The sequence below is a fragment of the Colletotrichum costaricense genome (assembly GCF_030867565.1).
Source record: "Colletotrichum costaricense strain IMI 309622 chromosome Unknown Scaffold_18.1, whole genome shotgun sequence".
In the NCBI taxonomy this organism is placed as follows: Eukaryota; Fungi; Ascomycota; class Sordariomycetes; order Glomerellales; family Glomerellaceae; genus Colletotrichum; species Colletotrichum costaricense.
In genome coordinates, this window is record NW_026848247.1 from 391,458 (window position 1) to 409,621 (window position 18,164).

Consider the following 18,164-nt stretch of genomic DNA (forward strand, 5'->3'; position numbering starts at 1 on the left):
GGACCATAGGCGGTCACTGAGTGTATGAATACTCACGTCTATTGATACCAAAATATGTGTATTCGTCCCACCCACCATGATCAACAACACACACCGATTTTCTCATTACCTCATTACTTCTCCAACGTCCCGTTCTCCTTCAACCCAACAACCTCACCCGCATTGACCTTATCCGCCCTCTCCGTGCACTCCTCAATCACCCGCCAGAACATGGGGATATCCAACCCGCGCGGTATCCTCACGCCCTCGCTCCCCGGCGGCAGGGCTTTCGCGACGGTCCGCCCCAGCTGCGACTTGCCCGTCTTGGCCTCTTCCAGGTCGCCCTCCGTGATGACGGTGAGCTCGAAGCGCTCGTGGTACTTTACGCAGTTGCCCTTTTTGGCGTCGTAGTCGTGAAAGGGGATCTCGTGCCGCGTGCCCGTCAGCACGGCGGCTACGGCGAGGGGATCGTGGAGCGGGGGGCCGGCTGTGATGCCGAAGACGTCGCTTTTCGCCATCTGTGTTAGTATCACCTGCGATATTCGTGATGAGGCAGTGGGAGGGAGGGGACGAGTGTAAGTGAATTCTGTGTATATACACATACCTATACGTCTTGGCGAAGAACATGAGGAGCTCAACCAGCATCTGCCTCAGCGTCGTCTTCCCCTTGCCCGTCTTCTCCCCACCGTGTGTACCATACAGAAGCGCGTCCCGCACCTCCACGGTAGCAAGAACCTGATGCGACAAATCCAACGGCACAAGCGTCGTCTTGGCCGCGAGCGCCTTATTATGAAACACGGCAGCGGCGGCCTCGGGGTCAATGATGATGTTGAACTCAGCCCACGGCGTCCAGTTACCCACACGGGGGACACCGTCCACGACACCGAGTACAATGTCGGTGAAGCCGTCGCCGATGGCGCCGCCCATGATGCTCAGGCCCTTGAGGTGCGCGACCAGGTCCGGGTACTTTGCGAAGAGCTCTGCGACGTTGGTGAGGGAGCCCGTCGCGACGAGCCAGGCGGTTCCGGCGGGCTGAGCGGAGAGGGCGGCGGCCATGGCGTCGATGGCGGGTACGGAGCGGTCTGCGTCTTTGGAGGGTTGGGGGAGGAGGTCGGTGCCGTCTAGGCCGGATTCGCCGTGGATGTCGGTGGCGGCCTGCATCGGCGGGCGGGACATTGGCTTTGCGGCGCCGACGTGGACGGGGATGTCATTGTGTTTGCCGATTGCTGTGAGGATTGAGGTGGCGTTGTTTGTGGTTTTTCTGAGATCGTAGTTAGTATTGTGATTGAGTGATCATGAGATGTGTAAGAGATGCGGGATGCAGGATGAAGTTTACTCACTCGAGGGGGGCGTTTCCGAAGACGGTTGAGAGGCCTAGCAGCTTTATTGTTGGGTGGTAGGCTGCTAGGAGGATGGCAAAGGTGTCCTGTGGAACCAATTAGTACTGGTTTGATGGTGTTCAGTGATGATTTGTTGTAGTATGTCTGACTTGTCACCAACATCTGAGTGAGGCAGCGTAACATCACAGGGACAGGATGAGTGACACATCACGAAGCTTAGGACAGACAACAACTCACATCATGGCCGGGATCACAATCCAGCCAGACCGGCACCGGTGTTTCGGGCAAATCGAGGTCAACCATGATGGCTCAGGGTAAATGGTTGTTGAGGATGACAGGTATGTGTGTGTGTGTGATTTGTGTCTTATCACAAGAGGCAGTGAAACGGCACAAGATTATGATGAAAATGATGCTCTGTACAGATACGTGGGTTTTTGGTGTTCCCTCGGCAAGGTGAGCAGACCACGGATGTTGTCGCCGGTGCCGTGGGGTTGCGCTTTTAGTTTACAAGCCCGTGTCTGGTGTCCACTTTCGGTGGATAAGACCAAACCAAACGAGCACGGGGTGGTGGAATGGAGTAGAACACTGCGCAAAAGGTAAGGTATTCTGGGGCTCCAAGGATGGGGGCGGGGAGCCGGCCGGTCTACAGCGGGTCTGCGGACTGCGGACTGCGGAATTGCTGGTGACGAGTCGAGAGGAAGCAGGAGGTCAATTTTAGGTAATGACTTGGATTTTGGACTTTTCCACACAACGTTTGGCCAATCCCATCAGGACTATGATGTCTGCTCTGTTTCGGCTTCTTCATCTAGGTAACCCCAGTGGTCGGGAGTCATGGGACAAGGGAAGCTTTGCGGTTCCATGGTTCTTGGATGAATCCTGCGCAAAATAAAGTCCACCGGGCTTTTCTTACCTCGCAAGCTCACTTCACAGGACGAAATTACTCTTGGGGCGGCGGGCAGGCAAGCACCGTGGGCGGAGTCGGGCGGTCTCTGATAAGTGAGGCGGTGCCCTCCGAGCGCCGCTGCAATTCGACCTGCGCCCGTTTCGGAAGGTCCAGCAGACACACAAACGCATCCACACCCGAGAAGACAACCTCCCGTGCTTGCCGGGTCGCTGGAATTCTGGGAAGCTAGAGCCTAGCTGAGTCACCCTGAATCTTGACTGTCTCGACGTCCTGCTGCGTATTTGAGCTCAGGGATTTGTGCCTTGAGGATGATTCGTAGTGAGAAACCGCCCAACATATCTGAGGGTTGTAGCGATAGTCTTCCGACAGTCCAGGGGTTTAAAAGTCCATGTAAAAATCAACATTCTCACACGCTGGGCGGTAAAACAGGACGATTTGTGTGGTCGACGCGCTCTAGTTTGGGCGCGTGAAGGGTATCATTTTGATTTAGTAAAAACGACGGCTGTATGCGTTTGTGCAGGATATTTCAAGAAACAAGCCAGCAGACTTCAAGCAACAGCTCTAGTACAAGCTGTTAGACAGCTTGAGTTGACTTATTTGCCCGCTGCCTTTCGCTGCTCCATTACTCTCAGCACATCAGCGGCGTTGTTCGCGTCGCCCTTCCTCTTCTTGGGGCCTCTCTTCCTCTTGCTCTTGCCGCCTTGACCGTCGTCATCCTCTCCCTCGTTGCCCCATTCCGAGAGCTTCACCGGCGCATCGTCAAAGTCTGCCTCGTCTTCGAACCTACTGGTGCCGAAGCCCATGTCCATATCTTCGGCATCTCGGTCGACACTCTGCAGCATCCTCTTGTGGCGCTCCCGACGAGCCTTGGCTTCCTCGTCGTCGTCCTCCGCTTCTCCCTCCGGATCTTTGTTTGCCGCCTTGAGCTGCGCAGCTCTCTTGAAAGCAGCCTGTATCGCCGGATCAGACATGGAGGGTCCTTGCAGAGTCTGCGAAGATATAAGGTCTGTCTTGGAGTCCTTGAAGTAGTTGCGCGCTTGTGCTGGCCGCGGCGGTGGCGGCATCGCCATCGTGTCGGCGCTGCTCTCGTTCTTGGTCTTCTTTTCGTCCTTGACCTCTCCCTCGCTATCCTCATCAGAGCTGTCATCCATGCCAGCTAGTGGGTCATAATCGTCTCCTGCATCGGCAAAGATGTCGTCGTTGTCGTCTTCTTCAGCTTCTTGCTGCTGCTTTTGGTAAAATTCGGGTACCTCCATACCCAGCGGCTTCGCATCCTTGTCCGGGATAAACTCTTTGCGCATCTCCTCTTCGACTCCTGGCTGCAACTTGCGGACCTTCCTCTTCTCGTGGCCATCTTCGTCTATAATGATCAAGACTTCACGGCCTTTGCTATCCCGTTCGATGCGGCTTCCGGCCTGTTGCTTAGCACCAATCTTCTTAAACTTGCTGTTCAAGGCAGCCTCTTGCTGAGCCTTGGCAGCCTCTCTCGCAGCCTTCATTTCGGCCAGGATCTGGTCGCGAGTTCTCTTTTTCCCAGGTGCGAGAGCTACAGGCGCAAGTTGGCCCTTCTTCTTCACCTTTTCCTTTTCGACAGCCTGCACCTCTGTTGACTCCAGCTCGTCGAACGCATCGTCAACTTCCTCTTCCGGGGGTGCTTCGGCTTCTTCTTCGTTGCCTTTCTTGTCCCCGTAAACATCTTCGCCCTTTCGTATTCTTTCCAGAAGCTTGAAGTCCAGTCCCTTGATCAGATGCGTACTCGAAAGGTCTCCTCCCGCGATGTGGCTGCTAAGCTTCTCAAACGTCGCTTGGTCAATCTCCTCGTTCTTCAGGGCTTCCTCTAGCGCCTTTATCCTTTTAGCGCGGTCATCTTCCTCGTCGTCGGTTCGGTCTCGTGCTCGGTCGACATAGCCCTCTGCGAGTCTAGATCCCTTCGGGGCTGATGTGCGAAATTTCTTCTGGGGCTGCCCTGCCTGGTTCCTCTCGGCAAGTTGTCGCGCAAATTCATTTCGGCTATGACCAACTCCAACGGAGCGTCTGGTACACGTAATCAGCCGATGGATCACAAAGTGAAGAAGACAACATACGGAGTCATGGGAATGCTAGATCGCTGTCGGGATCCCAGCGCGCCGCCGCCTGGGGTTGCGGCGCCTTTGGTTGAAGCATTGCTCGGCGACGCAGCCTTGCCAGAGTCAGCACCCAAAAGCTTTCGAAATTGTTGATTATTCATGATCGCTCTTTGTCGCAGAATTGGTGACAGAGAGGTGAGCGGCCGCAAGCTGGGCTAGTTTATCAGGCGTCGTCGGCGGAAGCTGTCAGTGCTTCCTGAGCAGTTGAAGAACTTTGATTAGTCATGCAGATCTTTGGACGTGCGGGCTGCAGAGCGCGACGGACCCACCCACTTAACGCGCTTGCAGGCATTCACCTCGGCCGGGGCTCCGTCACTCACCAACCTTGAACTGTCACCACGCCCTTCTGTTGATTTACGCTTCATCAAGAGAAACGAATGAACGTCAGACTCACTCACAACTTCCAAAGATGGTGCTTTACAGTCAGCTAGCTGTATGGACGGGTTGATTTGCAAGAAAAATCGTCGAGACGCAAGTCAAAAGTCGTCCGCCGCCATCACTACCAACACTCACCCAGCCGTGAGTCTGCGCATTACCCGAGACAACCGATAGAATGGGTAGTCGCCTTGAGAAGAACTCCTCGCAGGTGAGGAAGCGGATTGAGAACCATGAGTTCACCGATGAGACTGGCGAAGAGTATGAGCAAAGCGCTTTCGGCGGCTTTGGCGACTACTTTCGTCGGAAAAAGATCAAGCTTCAAAACTTGGACGCCGACATGCGCGCCGCCTCAAGTGACAAGCCTCAAATATTCAAAGGCGTCGTTGCGCATGTTATGGGCTATACGCAACCGCCGCTTCATATGTGAGTCACTATCTATATCTCTGCCACGTGAAGACTATCGCTAATCAACGCTCCAGCTTACACCGCGAGCTTGTTCAACATGGCGCAGGCTTTTTGCAGTACCTGGATTCGAAGACCATGGCAACGCACATAATAGCGTCCTCTGTTCCGCCTAAGAAGTCCGTGGATTACAGCAGGTATAGACTGGTCAAACCAGCCTGGGTGACGGACTCAATTCAGGCTGGGAAACTCCTACCCTGGTCGGATTATCGGATAAACAACCACGATGGACCGCGACAGAAGGTCTTCAAGATTGACGAATCTAATAAGCTCAGTCAATCGACACCACAAGTGAAGAGAGGCTACAGGGACCAGACTGATGCTAGCTTCTACACGAGCCAGTTCAAGGGGTCTACTGCAAGTCCCGCGACGCCCTCTTTGAGCCGTTTCGCTGAACGGTCCGAGTCTCCGCTCGCTCAACACCATGGTCGAAACTCGTATAGTCCAGCCGTCTCGCAGGCTATGAAGAAGCCGCCGATGAAGTCCAAGGATGACGTGGAGGAATACGATGACATGGAGATTGACGAGCTTATGGTTGGCATAGTCCCAGAGGAGGACAAAGCAGTTGAAGTGGAAGAGGTTGAAGCGAAAACCGCACCACAGCCAACAATTGACGAAGACGGCACCCGAGGAGGAACCGATGAAGTCAAGCAGGAACCGAAGACATCAAACAATATGACATCTGAGGAACATAATGCCATACTTCTCTCGGATCCCAAGATCTGGAAATCATCAACGGCGAACCCCGATTTCTTGAAGCAGTTTTACTCGGAAAGTCGTCTTCACCATCTTTCGACCTGGAAAGCTGAGCTGAAGTCGAAGATGCAGAATCTCGCCAAGGAAAAAGGGCCATCTCTCAAGTCGGTGCGGAGGAGGCCAGGGTCACGGCGGTACGTTATCCACGTCGATTTTGACAGCTTCTTCTGCGCTGTTTCCCTCAAGAAGAACCCACAATACGTCGACAAACCAACTGTAGTTGCTCACAGCAGCGGCACGGCCTCGGAGATTGCAAGCTGTAACTACGTTGCGCGCAAATTTGGAGTCAAGAATGGCATGTGGATGAAGCGAGCACTTGAGCTGTGCCCGGATATCAAGGTCTTGCCATACGATTTCCCCGCGTATGAAGAAGCCAGTCGACTGTTCTACGAGTCTATTCTCGATATTGGAGGAGTTGTCCAGAGTGTCAGCATCGACGAGGCCCTCGTTGACATCACGTCAATCATTCTGTCCTCTGCCGGATCCGATGGCGCAGGGGTTGACGAAGGCAATATCTGGAGAGAACAGGAAAAGGCTGAGGAGATTGCTCTCACCCTGCGTAACAAAATCAAAGACGCGACTGGCTGTGCCGTATCAGTTGGAATTGGGGCCAACATTTTGTTAGCGAAGGTCGCGCTACGAAGAGCGAAACCAGCCGGGCAATTCCAGATAAAGCCGGAGCAGGCGTTAGAAGTCATTGGTGAACTTGAGGTGAAGGACCTGCCTGGGGTCGCCTACAGTCTTAGTGGAAAGCTCGAGGAGATCGGTGTCAAGTTTGTCAAAGATATCAGACAGGTATCTAAGGAGCGGCTATCTTCTTCGCTTGGACCAAAGACGGGAGAGAAACTTTGGGAGTATGCTCGCGGCATTGACAAGACCGAGGTGGGCGAACAAACACCTCGAAAGTCCGTCTCGGCAGAGGTCAACTGGGGCATTCGCTTCATCAATCAACAGGAAGCCGAAGAGTTTATACTCAATCTGTGCAAAGAGCTGGAGAGACGCCTGCTCAGTGAAGAGGTCAAGGGCAAGCAGTTCACAATGAAGATTATGCGACGAGCTCAAGACGCACCCCGAGATCCACCAAAACACCTAGGGCATGGAAAATGCGATTCATTCAGCAAGAGCGTCCTGTTTGGAGTCGCAACTCACAACGCCGAAACCATTGCCAAGGAAGCTGTCTCGATTCTTCGATCCTACAAGTTTACCCCGGGTGACCTTCGAGGTCTTGGTGTCCAGTTGACAAAACTGGAGCCTCTCAAGTCTAGCAATACTGGGCTCGAAAGCAGTCAACGACGGTTGGCATTTCCAAATTTTGGTGGCCAACCGTCGGCAAAGAAGGCTCAAGTAGAATCGATTGAGGATTCAAAGAGTCCTCAGAAGACAAGGGATGCCCAAACTCGGGGCGATGTGTCTGTAGATCCCATTGCAGATGACCCGTTAACACCCAGAAAGCCCAAAGTGCATCCTGCTTTGGCTCTAGCACGGGCTGGTGAAAGGGACGAAAAGGCCCACACTCCTCTCAACATCATGGGCACTCAATTCATCCTTCCCTCCCAAGTCGACCCTGCGGTGTTGGCTGAGCTGCCAGGCGACATACGAGCTAAGCTTCTGAGGGGCCAAAGACCAAAGCCGGAGTCTAGACAGGCATCTCCCCAAGTGAAATCGCGGAGTAATAGTCCGGCGGTTCAGGATGAGATGATCCCATCTCAAGTTGACCCGGAGGTCTTCAACGCTTTGCCGGATGACATGAAAGCTGAGGTCCTGGCGCAGTATGGACGCAAACCGGTGCAACAAACCCGTTTGCCGCAATCACCACGCAAGGACCGACTTATCCAGGGGAAAAAGCCAATCACGCCGACAAAGCGAGGCAAAAACTTGTTCAACGTCAGGGAGAGGCAGCAGGATGCAGCTGCCAATCGCCAGCAGACGAACTTCTTGGCGAACAAAGGCCCTGCGAATGCCGCCCAGGAAGAAGACCCAGAAGAGCTGGATCAAGCATTCCTCGCAGAGCTCCCAGAGGACGTCCGGAAGGAGATCATCGAAGACCACCGCAAGAAGCGGCTGGCCAAACGATCTGGTCTCCTGTTCAACGCCCCCAGAAGGCAACAGAATGGTGAGTCGAGCGACGCTGCGCCCGCTGGACAGACTAAGTTGCATTTCCCTGCGCCGCCCCCCAAGATGAACTTCATGGGTTCCGCCGTGAAGTCCATCCAGGAGATCAAAGACATGCTCGAGGCCTGGCACGACGGGACGCGGTACGATGGGCCGCACCAAGACGATGTCAAGGTCTTTGAGAAGTATCTCGTCAGGGTCGTCTCGGAGGAGCGAGACATGCAAAAGGCCTCGAAGCTGGTGCGGTGGCTCGACTGGCTGGTGGAGGACGACGGCAGCGAGGGACGGGGTAAGCAGGGGTGGAGGAAGACGGTCGCGGATGTCAAAGCGGCTGTCCAGAGGGCTGTTGAGCAAAGAGGCTTGGGTCCCGTGAGATTGTAAGGCTATCGTATACGTCACGAAGTTATGATAGGATACCATTGATTGCGTTTGCAGTTTGGCATCGATTTACCTTATGCAGCGTTTCTGAGGCGGCAATTGAAAAAAGCATCGCGATGTCTGACTTTTGACCTCACATGTGAGATGCACGTTGAGATTTACGCTGCGAGAGTGAGACAAAATCATCAATTCAGAGATTCTATAGGCCAGATGCACACATAACAGGGGGTATCCTCCAAAGAAACAATAAAACGCTGCTGTCGTGTAACCATTCTTTCGCCCTTCGAAGAGGCTCTCTCCCATGACCACCAAGACACCTCATCACTAGACCATCACATTTTACAGCAATACGTACGTCGCCAAGCCGCCCACGACAATCGCGGCCCACGACGCGGCTGCTGGCGACGATCGCAAGCCGGCGCTGACCATGTACACGCTCAACTTGAGCGCACCGCCGCAGACCATGCCCTGGTTTCCGTCGCAGGGCAGGTTGCACTGGCTATCGTCGAGCTTGACCGCCAGGCCTGAGATTCTCTGGGCGCACCAGCATTCGCTACGCACATTTGAGCTCGTCAGTCTTGTTTCTCGTCTTACACACACAGCGGGCATGGCCTTATCGGAGAGGTTTGAAGGAAAGAAGGGAGGGGGAGAGAAGCGAGAAGAGTGAGAACACGTACCGGGAATACTCGACGCCGGCGTAGGTGTACTGCTTATCGGCGCCGCTGCTGCAGAAGCTGAGGCATAGCGGCACCGTCATATTGCCCTCCATGACCTTGGATGCGCCGCCCGAGAGAGCGCGCTCGTGGGCCGTGTTGGGGAGGTCGTTTGTCTCGTTGTAGCAGCCTTGGTACTTGTACTTGTCGGAGCCCGTGTAGATTGAGAGCTGGGCCGCCGTGAGGGGCGCGAGGATGGCGAGGACGGCGAGGAGGAGGAGACGGGAGAGAAGGGAGTTGCGGGCCATTGTTGTCGTTTTGGGGTGTTTCTTGGAAATAAGGCTGTAGTTGGATGCGATTGTAGTCGGGGGACCTCGTTTCTGTCCTTCTCTTGCTATCTATTGAGTCTTTCTTGGTGAAGCTGTGGGAACTTCGGCAGTGGCGGGATCGTCGAGTATTGTTTCTTTGCGCGCTGAGTAGAAGACGGTTATCGACGCTTATCTGGAACCAAACAATGGCACACCGGATATCATAAATCGTAAGGGGAGATTGGGACACGGGTATGGCGTATTCTCATGCTAAGGTCATCTCTTGGTCGGTTCTCCTTCAAGTCGTCCAAACACAAAACACCGAAATGAGCGAATGAGTGAAGCAAAGGAGCGCGGAGGCAAGACGAATGAGAGAGAAAAATGATAAGCAGGCTAAATCACCTTTATTCCGTCCGGGCGGCGCGAAACCCCTTCAAGGAGATTTGCACACCATCACTGCGCCGCGATGAGGCTGGAAGCCATTGGTGGTTTGGGTTTAGTGCCCAGACGCTACCGCACCCTTTCGATAAACCTCACAAACGGGAAAATCTCACATTCAGGTCCCTCAGGAACGGTCCAGTGGGTTCTTAGCGTCCGGGAGCCCGCTAGAGGTCTCGCGTGGTTTGCATAGGCTCAAAAACGCACATTTCAGGGGAGGGCCCTTGTTCGCACTTCGGGAGAATAGTGAGTTGTCTCCACTACAGCTGAAGTTTGGGGCGTGTTCTAGACCAGATTGAGACGGGCGAGAACGATCTCTTTGGGTGGGAGTTGGGTGTGGTCCGTGGGCGAGCCCGGCGCCGGGGTTTGATGATGAGGGCGAAGATCTCAGCTGTTTCCACTACCAAGAATGTGAAGCATACATTTTCTCTCGTGAGGCTTTGGCATTTTCTTGTAATATAGTCACTTGATGAACTCAAATGGCATGCCATTATGTTGTAGTTACTATCATTATTGTGAATGTCTCGTTTCGCATCCTATCTCATTATCATAGTTTGAACCAAGAGACGAATTACCACTATCCATGGTCTGTTCTAATTAGACCGAGGGGCGCACCGGGCGGCAGATGTTTTCCAACGTCAACATATTAGCTGCCAATCTGCATTTCACTCTCTTTTCGGTCTCTTCTTCCCACAAACACGCATATGGGTGGCCTTCAACAGCTGGCCGCTGGCTTCTGATTCCACCATGATAACGACTCACTGCAGTCTTTCAGAATGACCGAGTGTCTGGCTTCGACAGAGGTCCTCTGGTAAGCGATTGATATGGATCACCTCCGATGATCCTTGTCCTCTTCTTTCTTGAAGAAACAATCGACAGCTGAGCTGCCTTGGACTTGGCCATCGCGTTCCGTGCTGGTGTGTTCTGAGAGTACGAGAACCCACAGCATCGGACCGGCTGTGTTGCAGCATTACTTGCTGTCTGACAGAAGCCCATCCAGTTCGGCGACGCTAGTCTCGGCGAAGTTTGTGTATACCCTCAGCTCGTAATCGCTCAGATACGTTTGCGCGTTGCCTTCGTCTTCAATCATCTATTATCACTTCAACCCATCAGAGTCGTAATCACAATGCGTCACTTTGACCAGCGGTAGTTAGCACAGGTACGCACACTACCCCTAACCCGGGGCCTCCAGGAAGCAACTTACAAAGCGCTAATTTCCAAGTCTCCGAATATCCTCGCCTTGAGGGTAACCTCAATATCAAGATTCAACCCCAGATGTACCGCAAACCCTCGGCTCTCGGACCCGGCATGCTTGTGCTGTTGTTGCCGGACGGGTCTTGTCTTCCGGGACCTTCGCCGTCCCCGGCCGAGATTTTGACTAATCTGTCTCATCGGAAACTCTCTTTCGGATTCGGTTTCCGACATTGACATGTCCGTCGACGGCCCCGCTAATACGGCCGCGGGCGGCGGGGCGGGAAGCTCGTAGTCTATCATCGGCTTATCATCGTCTGGAATTCGTGTCGGGTCCTTATTGTTGGTGTTGTCCTCATCATCTCCGCCCATGTCGATGAATGATGTTTGTTCGACTGGTAGGGAGTTGTCAAATGGCATCGGGCACCATATGAATCTATCGTCGGCCAGAGGCTCTACGGAGCCGTACATTTCTTTCGGCAGCCATACTGTCAAGCTGTCGCGTTTTGCCATCTCTTCTGCTTTTCTCTCTCTGTTCCTTTCTATAGCGAGTGTAGTATAAGCGAGTGAAGTGTAAGTACGTAAAAAGAACAGCGAGAGTCAAGAAGTGAGAGACTGTCAAGAATTTGGCCAAAAGGATAGATGCATTTCTATCCAGAAATGGGGAAACAGTCATCTAAGTACGTCTCCGGCCCAAACAGACCAACTCTTTCATCATATCCCCCAACATCAACCACCATCAGCAACGAGCCAGCACCTCACAAAATCTTGGCACACAGCACCGAGCAGGATTCGAATAGCCTGGCCGGCCCTCTCACCAGTGACCACTTGGACCAGGTATCACTGCACCGCTCAATGAAATCATGGATGGGCCCGGGTGGTATTCGCTTCCCAGGGTAGTCAAGAATGCCGCGGGTGCGCCCCCCGGAGCTCTGGCCAAGAATCGACCGAGATCTGCAAGAAAGCCGATCGCTAGAAGGTGTGGAACCCGAACCGCCCCCAACGGTGCAAGAAAACCCGGATTTTTGGCATTCCATTTCGAAGGGTCCTCTGCTTGCCTGGCACCACAAGCAAATAAGCACGCCGCTGATGACATCCTAACACCACGTCGCTGTCGATTCGACCCGTTTTATTCTTCCATCTGCTTGGGTATCACTACCACTACCGGCAACGAAGTAGACCACTAACTCCCGAGTGCTAATTTTGGAAACGGCTCAGGGGTCTTAACCGTCGTCGTTCAGATCGGAGGCTGAACTACATTGACCACCTACTTTGCTGATCAACGGTCCTCCTCACTCAATGGGAGCCCTTCTGCCGGGTTGATCAGAGCCCCTTCATCTTCCCAGTCATGGAAGCCAGCCTCGGTGGAGTATAGAGGCAAAGCCAGTTTTCAATACACCTTGCTTTTTTGTGCACTACGTAAAGCTAGCCGCCGCATTGAGATCTACTATGTGATCGATTTCTGCAGCCCACAGAGGAAGCTCACTACACCTTTCCGAACCAGTAGCTTGATGGATGCCATGGGTAGTCATGAGAAGCTCTCCCACGCGAACTTCAAGCATCATGACAAGGTTCACAGGCTCTACTGATGCAGCCGTTACGGGACGTCCGTTACATCCTCGACAAAGGCAACAGCAACTCATGTTGTCTTTCACCTATTCACACATCTATGCACACAAACCCTTCAACCAAGGATCACAGAATCCCCTTAAAGTTCAAAGTCACTTGATCAAACCAGAGCCTCTCGAACTTTCACACAATTCCGGCAGTGGAAAGGCATGGTCCATAAGGGGACTACTCATATCGGATCGCATCTCTTATTTATCTTCCACACATCCATGTGCAGAACTTTTTTTTAAAAAGGTCCAAACAGTAATCTTTTAGTTCAAAGCGAGCTCAAACACCCAAAAACCCATTCTCAGTAGGCTGCTAGTAGGGAAAGCCATCATGAATGCGCGGGTACTCTTCCCTTACTGATACTCCTTCCTTCATTGCCACAATGCATCACTCATCGACTTGCCGTTAAACCCAGCCCAAGCGGCCCCTAATCCCAACTCGACTACCCCTTACCCTTAGCTATTCCGCGTTCTGCTCGTATAATCTCACGACTTGGATTCTGAGAAGCAAAATACGTCCAAGTCATGATTCTCCGACTTGATGTTCCTCGGGAAGCGGTGGGAATGAACTCCTGATGAACAGAAAAGAAACAAGTTGCTTAGAAAATGCCCTTTTATAGGCGACCATCCAGGGTTGCCAGTTCAAGGTCCGCGCTTCCGACCAGGACGGTCTATGATGGGCGGAATGTCGGAGTATCGTTCAATTTCCTTTCTTTTAATATACCAACTGTCTATCGCCTGCCGAATGCATATCATACCCATGGCTCGCTCCTTCTTAAAATGATTTCTACAGCCAAGGCGGTCCTGGCGAGCTCAACAAGATTACAACCGTCCATCTGTTTATACATCGCTCCCCACTGCCGTTTTCGAGGGATCCTCAGATGCGAAAACTTTCGCAGAATGAGGTAGGCATCGTGGCGGGCCAGGAATCAGGGCATCGCACAACGAACTTTCTTAAGATCTCCATGAGCGTCCTTAAAGCGGATGGACACGTGGAAGGCAAAATAACCTCAAAAACTTGAATATGTAGTATAATGCGTGTGTGCGTAAAGAAATTGGTATCATAGATCGACGCACCAACCTCACATCGATCTCAAGCGAGTGAGGAGCTACAAGTTTCCTATCTTTCTTTATAGCAGAGTCAACAAGGCAATAGCATGCCATGGAAGCCATAATAATACCGCTTTTCCCTCCCGTATCTGAATCGTCAATACAATAGGTACAGCCCAGTGGCTTCCACTCTATCTTTCAAACGTATTCTTCCATGCCCCAACTCCGGTGCTATACTTCCAATCATGAAGATTCAAACATGCAAAAAGCCTTGGAGCAATTGTCGCCGCATCACAATACCTCCAATGAGCCAACATTCAATAGTGTTCTCACATCACAACACACTTCTTATCCTTCTCTGATTTACCATGAGTGGCATTCCTACTAGACGTGGAAACTTCCGTCCACGCAGTAGAGCTCGCGACCTCGTGATCAACCTGCTTCTTCTTTTTCTTCTTCTTTTGGGAACCATTCCAACCGCGCCGTTTCGCGTCCTTGATGTTCTTAGCTGCACTCCGCTCGGCACGACTGGGTCTTCTGTTGACCGAAGAATGCGACTGCCGGCCCGCAGACGACGACGGCGCCTGTAACCATGCCGGCATCAGACTTCTGCTGCCAGAAGCTTCAGGCCGGTTTGTGGAGTTTGTGCTGTATATCGTTTCGAGACGTTCCACTGTTGGTCGTACCGGGCCCGATTGGGTTGGGCGTGGATGACGCGGGATCGGGGCCAGTAGAGGCATCTCGGTTCTCCGGTTCGATTGCTGACGAGTAGGCGCATCGAATGCGCCAGTGACGCCGCTAGGTGTGCTGATAATCAAGGGTTGGTCTTCGAACTGTGATTCGGCAACTTGAGTCTGGTTCTGAGCTTGTCCCTGGGGTTCTGAAGCAGGCTGCGAGACAGGCTGTGGGACAGATGCCCGACGAGATCCAGGCCGGCGGCTTCCCACTGGTACGCGCTGGACTGAACTGAAGTTTCCAGAAAACCGTCTAGATGGAGGCAGCTGCTCATGGCCCCGCAGACTGGCCAATTGATCTGCCATGGGGAATGGTGGCAGTGAAGACCCGGCAATGTCGTCGACTCTTGCGTCAGTCGCAGGAGCGGAGTAGGGGTGGCTGTTTAAGGGACCGCCATCTGGACGAAGGTGAGATCCATCACCTGGCTGCGCAGATCTAGGCCAAGTTGACGCATTGGAAAGGCGTCTGACTAACGGCAAGTCAGTAGTAGATGCTGATTGTGGCTGTCGCAGCCCCGCAGTATTTGCAGAGGAGCCTGATGGAATCTCCAAACCCAGCGAGGGAGGCGCCTGAACCTGCTGAGCGACCGGGGATACGACTGATTGCTCGGGAGAAACTGCCTCAGAATCTTGGTGTGTCCCAGAACTTGATGGTCGAGCCTCTGAAACTTGGCTGACCATCCGCTGGTCGTCAGGAGAGATGGCATGAGTTTCGCTCTGTCTTCTCGCCGCCATCCGTGGGGAGTCTGGTGGCGAGACGTCATAGATATCATCGTCAAGATCAACATGGGCCGAAGGGCTGTGCGTCGGACGAACTGCCGAATCTGCAGTGCGCGGCCGGCTCATAAGCGTCGAGTCACTAGCTATACGCAGATGATAGCTGGCATTAGCCGGGGGGCTGTTGACCGGCTCTTGATAGCTTAGAGGGCGGCCTGATGATTGAGGTAGAGCAGGTCGCGTCGGGAGAGCCCACGCCGATGCGCCAATGGCAGGCGCGGCTGTTTGGGTCCTCGCTGGCTGACTCGGTATCTGCACACCGCCAGGTGTAATGACAGCGTTCCGTAGGAAAGAGGGCAAGTCACCGGGGTCGTCCTTTTGGTAGGGAGGCGGCGGTGGAACCCAGTTGTCGGCGTCGCTCTCGTGAGGATGCTCACGTCGGCCGTCAGCTCGCCGATACTCTACCGGTCCAGCGGCCGGCGGTTGCGGGTGGCGGCTTCGGTTCATAGCAGCAGCAGTGGCAGCGCGACGGAGAGTGTTGGTGGAGCGGGGCCCGTCATGCGAGTAAGGGGCTTCGACTGCCTCCTCTGCCTCTTCTTCTCCAATCATCGAGGCGGTCTCGCCTGCCCCAGGCGCCGAAGGTGAGGTTGGCTCTTGCACACTGATACGTGGGGCTGCTCCAATTCGCCTCGGAACGAGAGGGTCGTCCTCGACGTTATCGTTGTCGGCTTGTCGTTCTTCTCGGGGTTGTGGCATGGGCGGCATCGGTGGCATCGACGGCATAGACGGCAAAGGGTTGCTCCGGGCTGCAGCGCTCGTAGCTGCACGCATCAAGGCACCGCGATCTCCCCGTTTCTGGGCCACAGTCCTGCGACGTACAATAGCCACTTCGGTATCGATATCTCTTTGCTCCTCTTCGAGCACCTCAGGCTCCTTGGTGCCCACTTCAATCTCAATCTCCGTTCTAACACCATCTTCGATATTGTAGTCAAAGTCTAGGAGGGTAACTCTGCCACCGTCAATGAAGTCGATGTCGTCCTCCTCAATAATGGATTTTCCAGGGGAGATGCCCCGGGCTGCGATGACGAGGCGCTCCTGTGCCGATGTCTGACCAAAGCCCGCAACCCACTTCACCGTGCTGACACCGTCGAGTTCGGCAATCTTTGCACCCCAGATGAAAGTGTTCCGGAGCTTATCACACAACATTTGCCATTGGGGGATCCTTGGGTTCTCTTGCGCCCGGGACGATGACGAACGCGAGGGAGGACCACTATTTCTTCTTGCTTGTCCAGCCAAGGCTGACAATCCATCAACCCCTGAAGAGTTGAATTCGGGTACAGCGTCGAGGTCTTCAGGGACACCATAGAGCCAGACATCTTTTCCTTGGAACCCAGCACTGACAAGATCCCCATGGAAAGTCGCTGCGGGAAGAGTGCAAGGCGTGAGCTTAGCCTGAGATCCTGGGTCAGGTTTCGGACCCGTGAAATATGTTGTTCCGTTTCTCAGATCTTCGATGCGTACAGCCCTGAACGTCTCGAAACTACGATCGTAAGTAAAGGTCCAGCTCGCCTCTTCTTGGGCAGAGTCCTGCAGCAGCACAGCATGACTGCAGTCACGACTGGTATTAGGGAATAGAATAGACGTAGTCCAAAGCGCGCTGATGCTATCGTCGGCCATTTGGTTGCCCGGGTCATAATACGGGGCTGTGAGGATGACTGTGGTAGGTGGTGATGAGTGGATCGTGGTTCCAAGGATTTGGGTGCCGTCGAACGAGAAGGACAAGGAATCGACTCCGTCGCATTTGACAGCGCGTCTATCTGTAGGTAACGCGCCAGGGTTGACTAGGGATACTTCGATACCCCCTTCGTACGCAGCAGCTAGGACAGACCCGCAGGGTGAGAGGGCGATAGTGCGCGGAGCATGATCCAAGATCAGAGATTGGGTGCGGCGCGGTGGTGACTGTTCCAGATCATAGAGGTCGACCTGCATTTCAGAAGATAACACGGCTAGCATCGAGCCGTCGTCCTTGATACAGGTCGACACGGGACGGCGCAAGATCTTGAACTCCCTCTTGACATCGATATCCTTCCCCCGCACATCGAGAACGTAAATTCGAGATGAGTTATAGGCTAGAATGTGGTGACCGCGGGGCGACGGACTAAATTGCATTCCCTCGCCGCCGGGGCATGACGAGGAGCTGATGGAATTGGATATCAACTTTATAACGGTTTCGCGGGGTCGCAGGTATGCTTCGAAAAGGTTGCGTTTGACTTCTCTGGCGAATAGTCGCCTTAGGCGCGGAAGATCTTCATCTTTGACATCGGTATCGCGAAGCTGAGGATGGCTCGAGGCATAGGATTCGCATTTGAAGAGGTGGAGGGCATAGAGCTGGGCCTGCTGGGCGACTGATCGCCATTTCGAGTTGAGGAGGACGAGAGACGCAAAGGAGTCGGGGTCGGTGAGCTGCAATATCCTATGGCCAATGTCAGTAAACTTGTAAGAGAAGAGAGATTGAGAGAGATAGCAGGGACACAGCCATACTGTTGGATAATCTCGTCCGGGAGGCGATCAAAAGCGGAATCCGGAGCCAGGATGGGGGGTTTGTCAATGGACGACCGTGATGCCACTTCCCCATGTCCTCCAGCGTCAGTGCTGGTGTCCATGATGGACCAAGGGCAGCCCGGTTGCTTGGTTGCTTGCGGCGAAGTTGCTGTCGCTGCGAGGCTAAGAGAGCGAAGGGCGGGAGGAAGTTGACATGATGAATCGTCTGGAGTTTTGGAAGAGGGCCGTTGTTGAGACGAAGTAGGAAGGCAGCGCAGTGCGGTGCAGGAGAAGCAGCAGTAGACGCAGAAGCAGAAGCGAAGCGTTAGAGGCAAACGCAAAGACAACAAGTGCAGGAAGCACAGCAGTGTGAACTGAGTGTGGGATCACAGGCTTTGTCTCTATTGGGCCCTTTGGTCTTTAGGCTGGGACTTGGGAATTGGGGACTGAGGGACATGGACATGCGGCTGCGCGTGCGAAC

General features: G+C 53.7%; 6 protein-coding genes across 6 annotated transcripts; 1 reads left to right on the forward strand and 5 right to left on the reverse strand.

The window, feature by feature from the left end:
- Window positions 1–113: 113 nt before the first annotated feature.
- CCOS01_13675 (inosine-uridine preferring nucleoside hydrolase) lies at window positions 114–1,622 on the reverse strand (the record flags this gene model as incomplete). The annotated part of the gene is made up of 4 exons (XM_060461821.1): window positions 114–486; window positions 584–1,240; window positions 1,320–1,405; window positions 1,557–1,622. 4 exons carry the CDS (start codon window positions 1,620–1,622, stop codon window positions 114–116), a joined length of 1,182 nt encoding a protein of 393 aa, XP_060307541.1.
- Window positions 1,623–2,816: 1,194 nt separating this feature from the next.
- Window positions 2,817–4,450, reverse strand: CCOS01_13676 (uncharacterized protein; the record flags this gene model as incomplete). The annotated part of the gene is made up of 2 exons (XM_060461822.1): window positions 2,817–4,257; window positions 4,308–4,450. The coding sequence occupies 2 exons, from the start codon at window positions 4,448–4,450 to the stop codon at window positions 2,817–2,819; spliced, it is 1,584 nt and encodes a 527-aa protein (XP_060307542.1).
- Window positions 4,451–4,902: 452 nt separating this feature from the next.
- Window positions 4,903–8,438, forward strand: CCOS01_13677 (impB/mucB/samB family protein; the record flags this gene model as incomplete). The annotated part of the gene is made up of 2 exons (XM_060461823.1): window positions 4,903–5,150; window positions 5,207–8,438. 2 exons carry the CDS (start codon window positions 4,903–4,905, stop codon window positions 8,436–8,438), a joined length of 3,480 nt encoding a protein of 1,159 aa, XP_060307543.1.
- A 336-nt stretch (window positions 8,439–8,774) lies between these two features.
- Window positions 8,775–9,396, reverse strand: CCOS01_13678 (WSC domain-containing protein; the record flags this gene model as incomplete). Its single annotated transcript, XM_060461824.1, has 2 exons — window positions 8,775–8,988; window positions 9,113–9,396. The coding sequence occupies 2 exons, from the start codon at window positions 9,394–9,396 to the stop codon at window positions 8,775–8,777; spliced, it is 498 nt and encodes a 165-aa protein (XP_060307544.1).
- A 1,559-nt stretch (window positions 9,397–10,955) lies between these two features.
- Window positions 10,956–11,538, reverse strand: CCOS01_13679 (uncharacterized protein; the record flags this gene model as incomplete). The annotated part of the gene is made up of 2 exons (XM_060461825.1): window positions 10,956–10,968; window positions 11,039–11,538. The coding sequence occupies 2 exons, from the start codon at window positions 11,536–11,538 to the stop codon at window positions 10,956–10,958; spliced, it is 513 nt and encodes a 170-aa protein (XP_060307545.1).
- Window positions 11,539–14,020: 2,482 nt separating this feature from the next.
- Window positions 14,021–17,805, reverse strand: CCOS01_13680 (F-box domain-containing protein; the record flags this gene model as incomplete). Its single annotated transcript, XM_060461826.1, has 2 exons — window positions 14,021–17,615; window positions 17,684–17,805. 2 exons carry the CDS (start codon window positions 17,803–17,805, stop codon window positions 14,021–14,023), a joined length of 3,717 nt encoding a protein of 1,238 aa, XP_060307546.1.
- Between the last annotated feature and the right edge of the window lie 359 nt (window positions 17,806–18,164).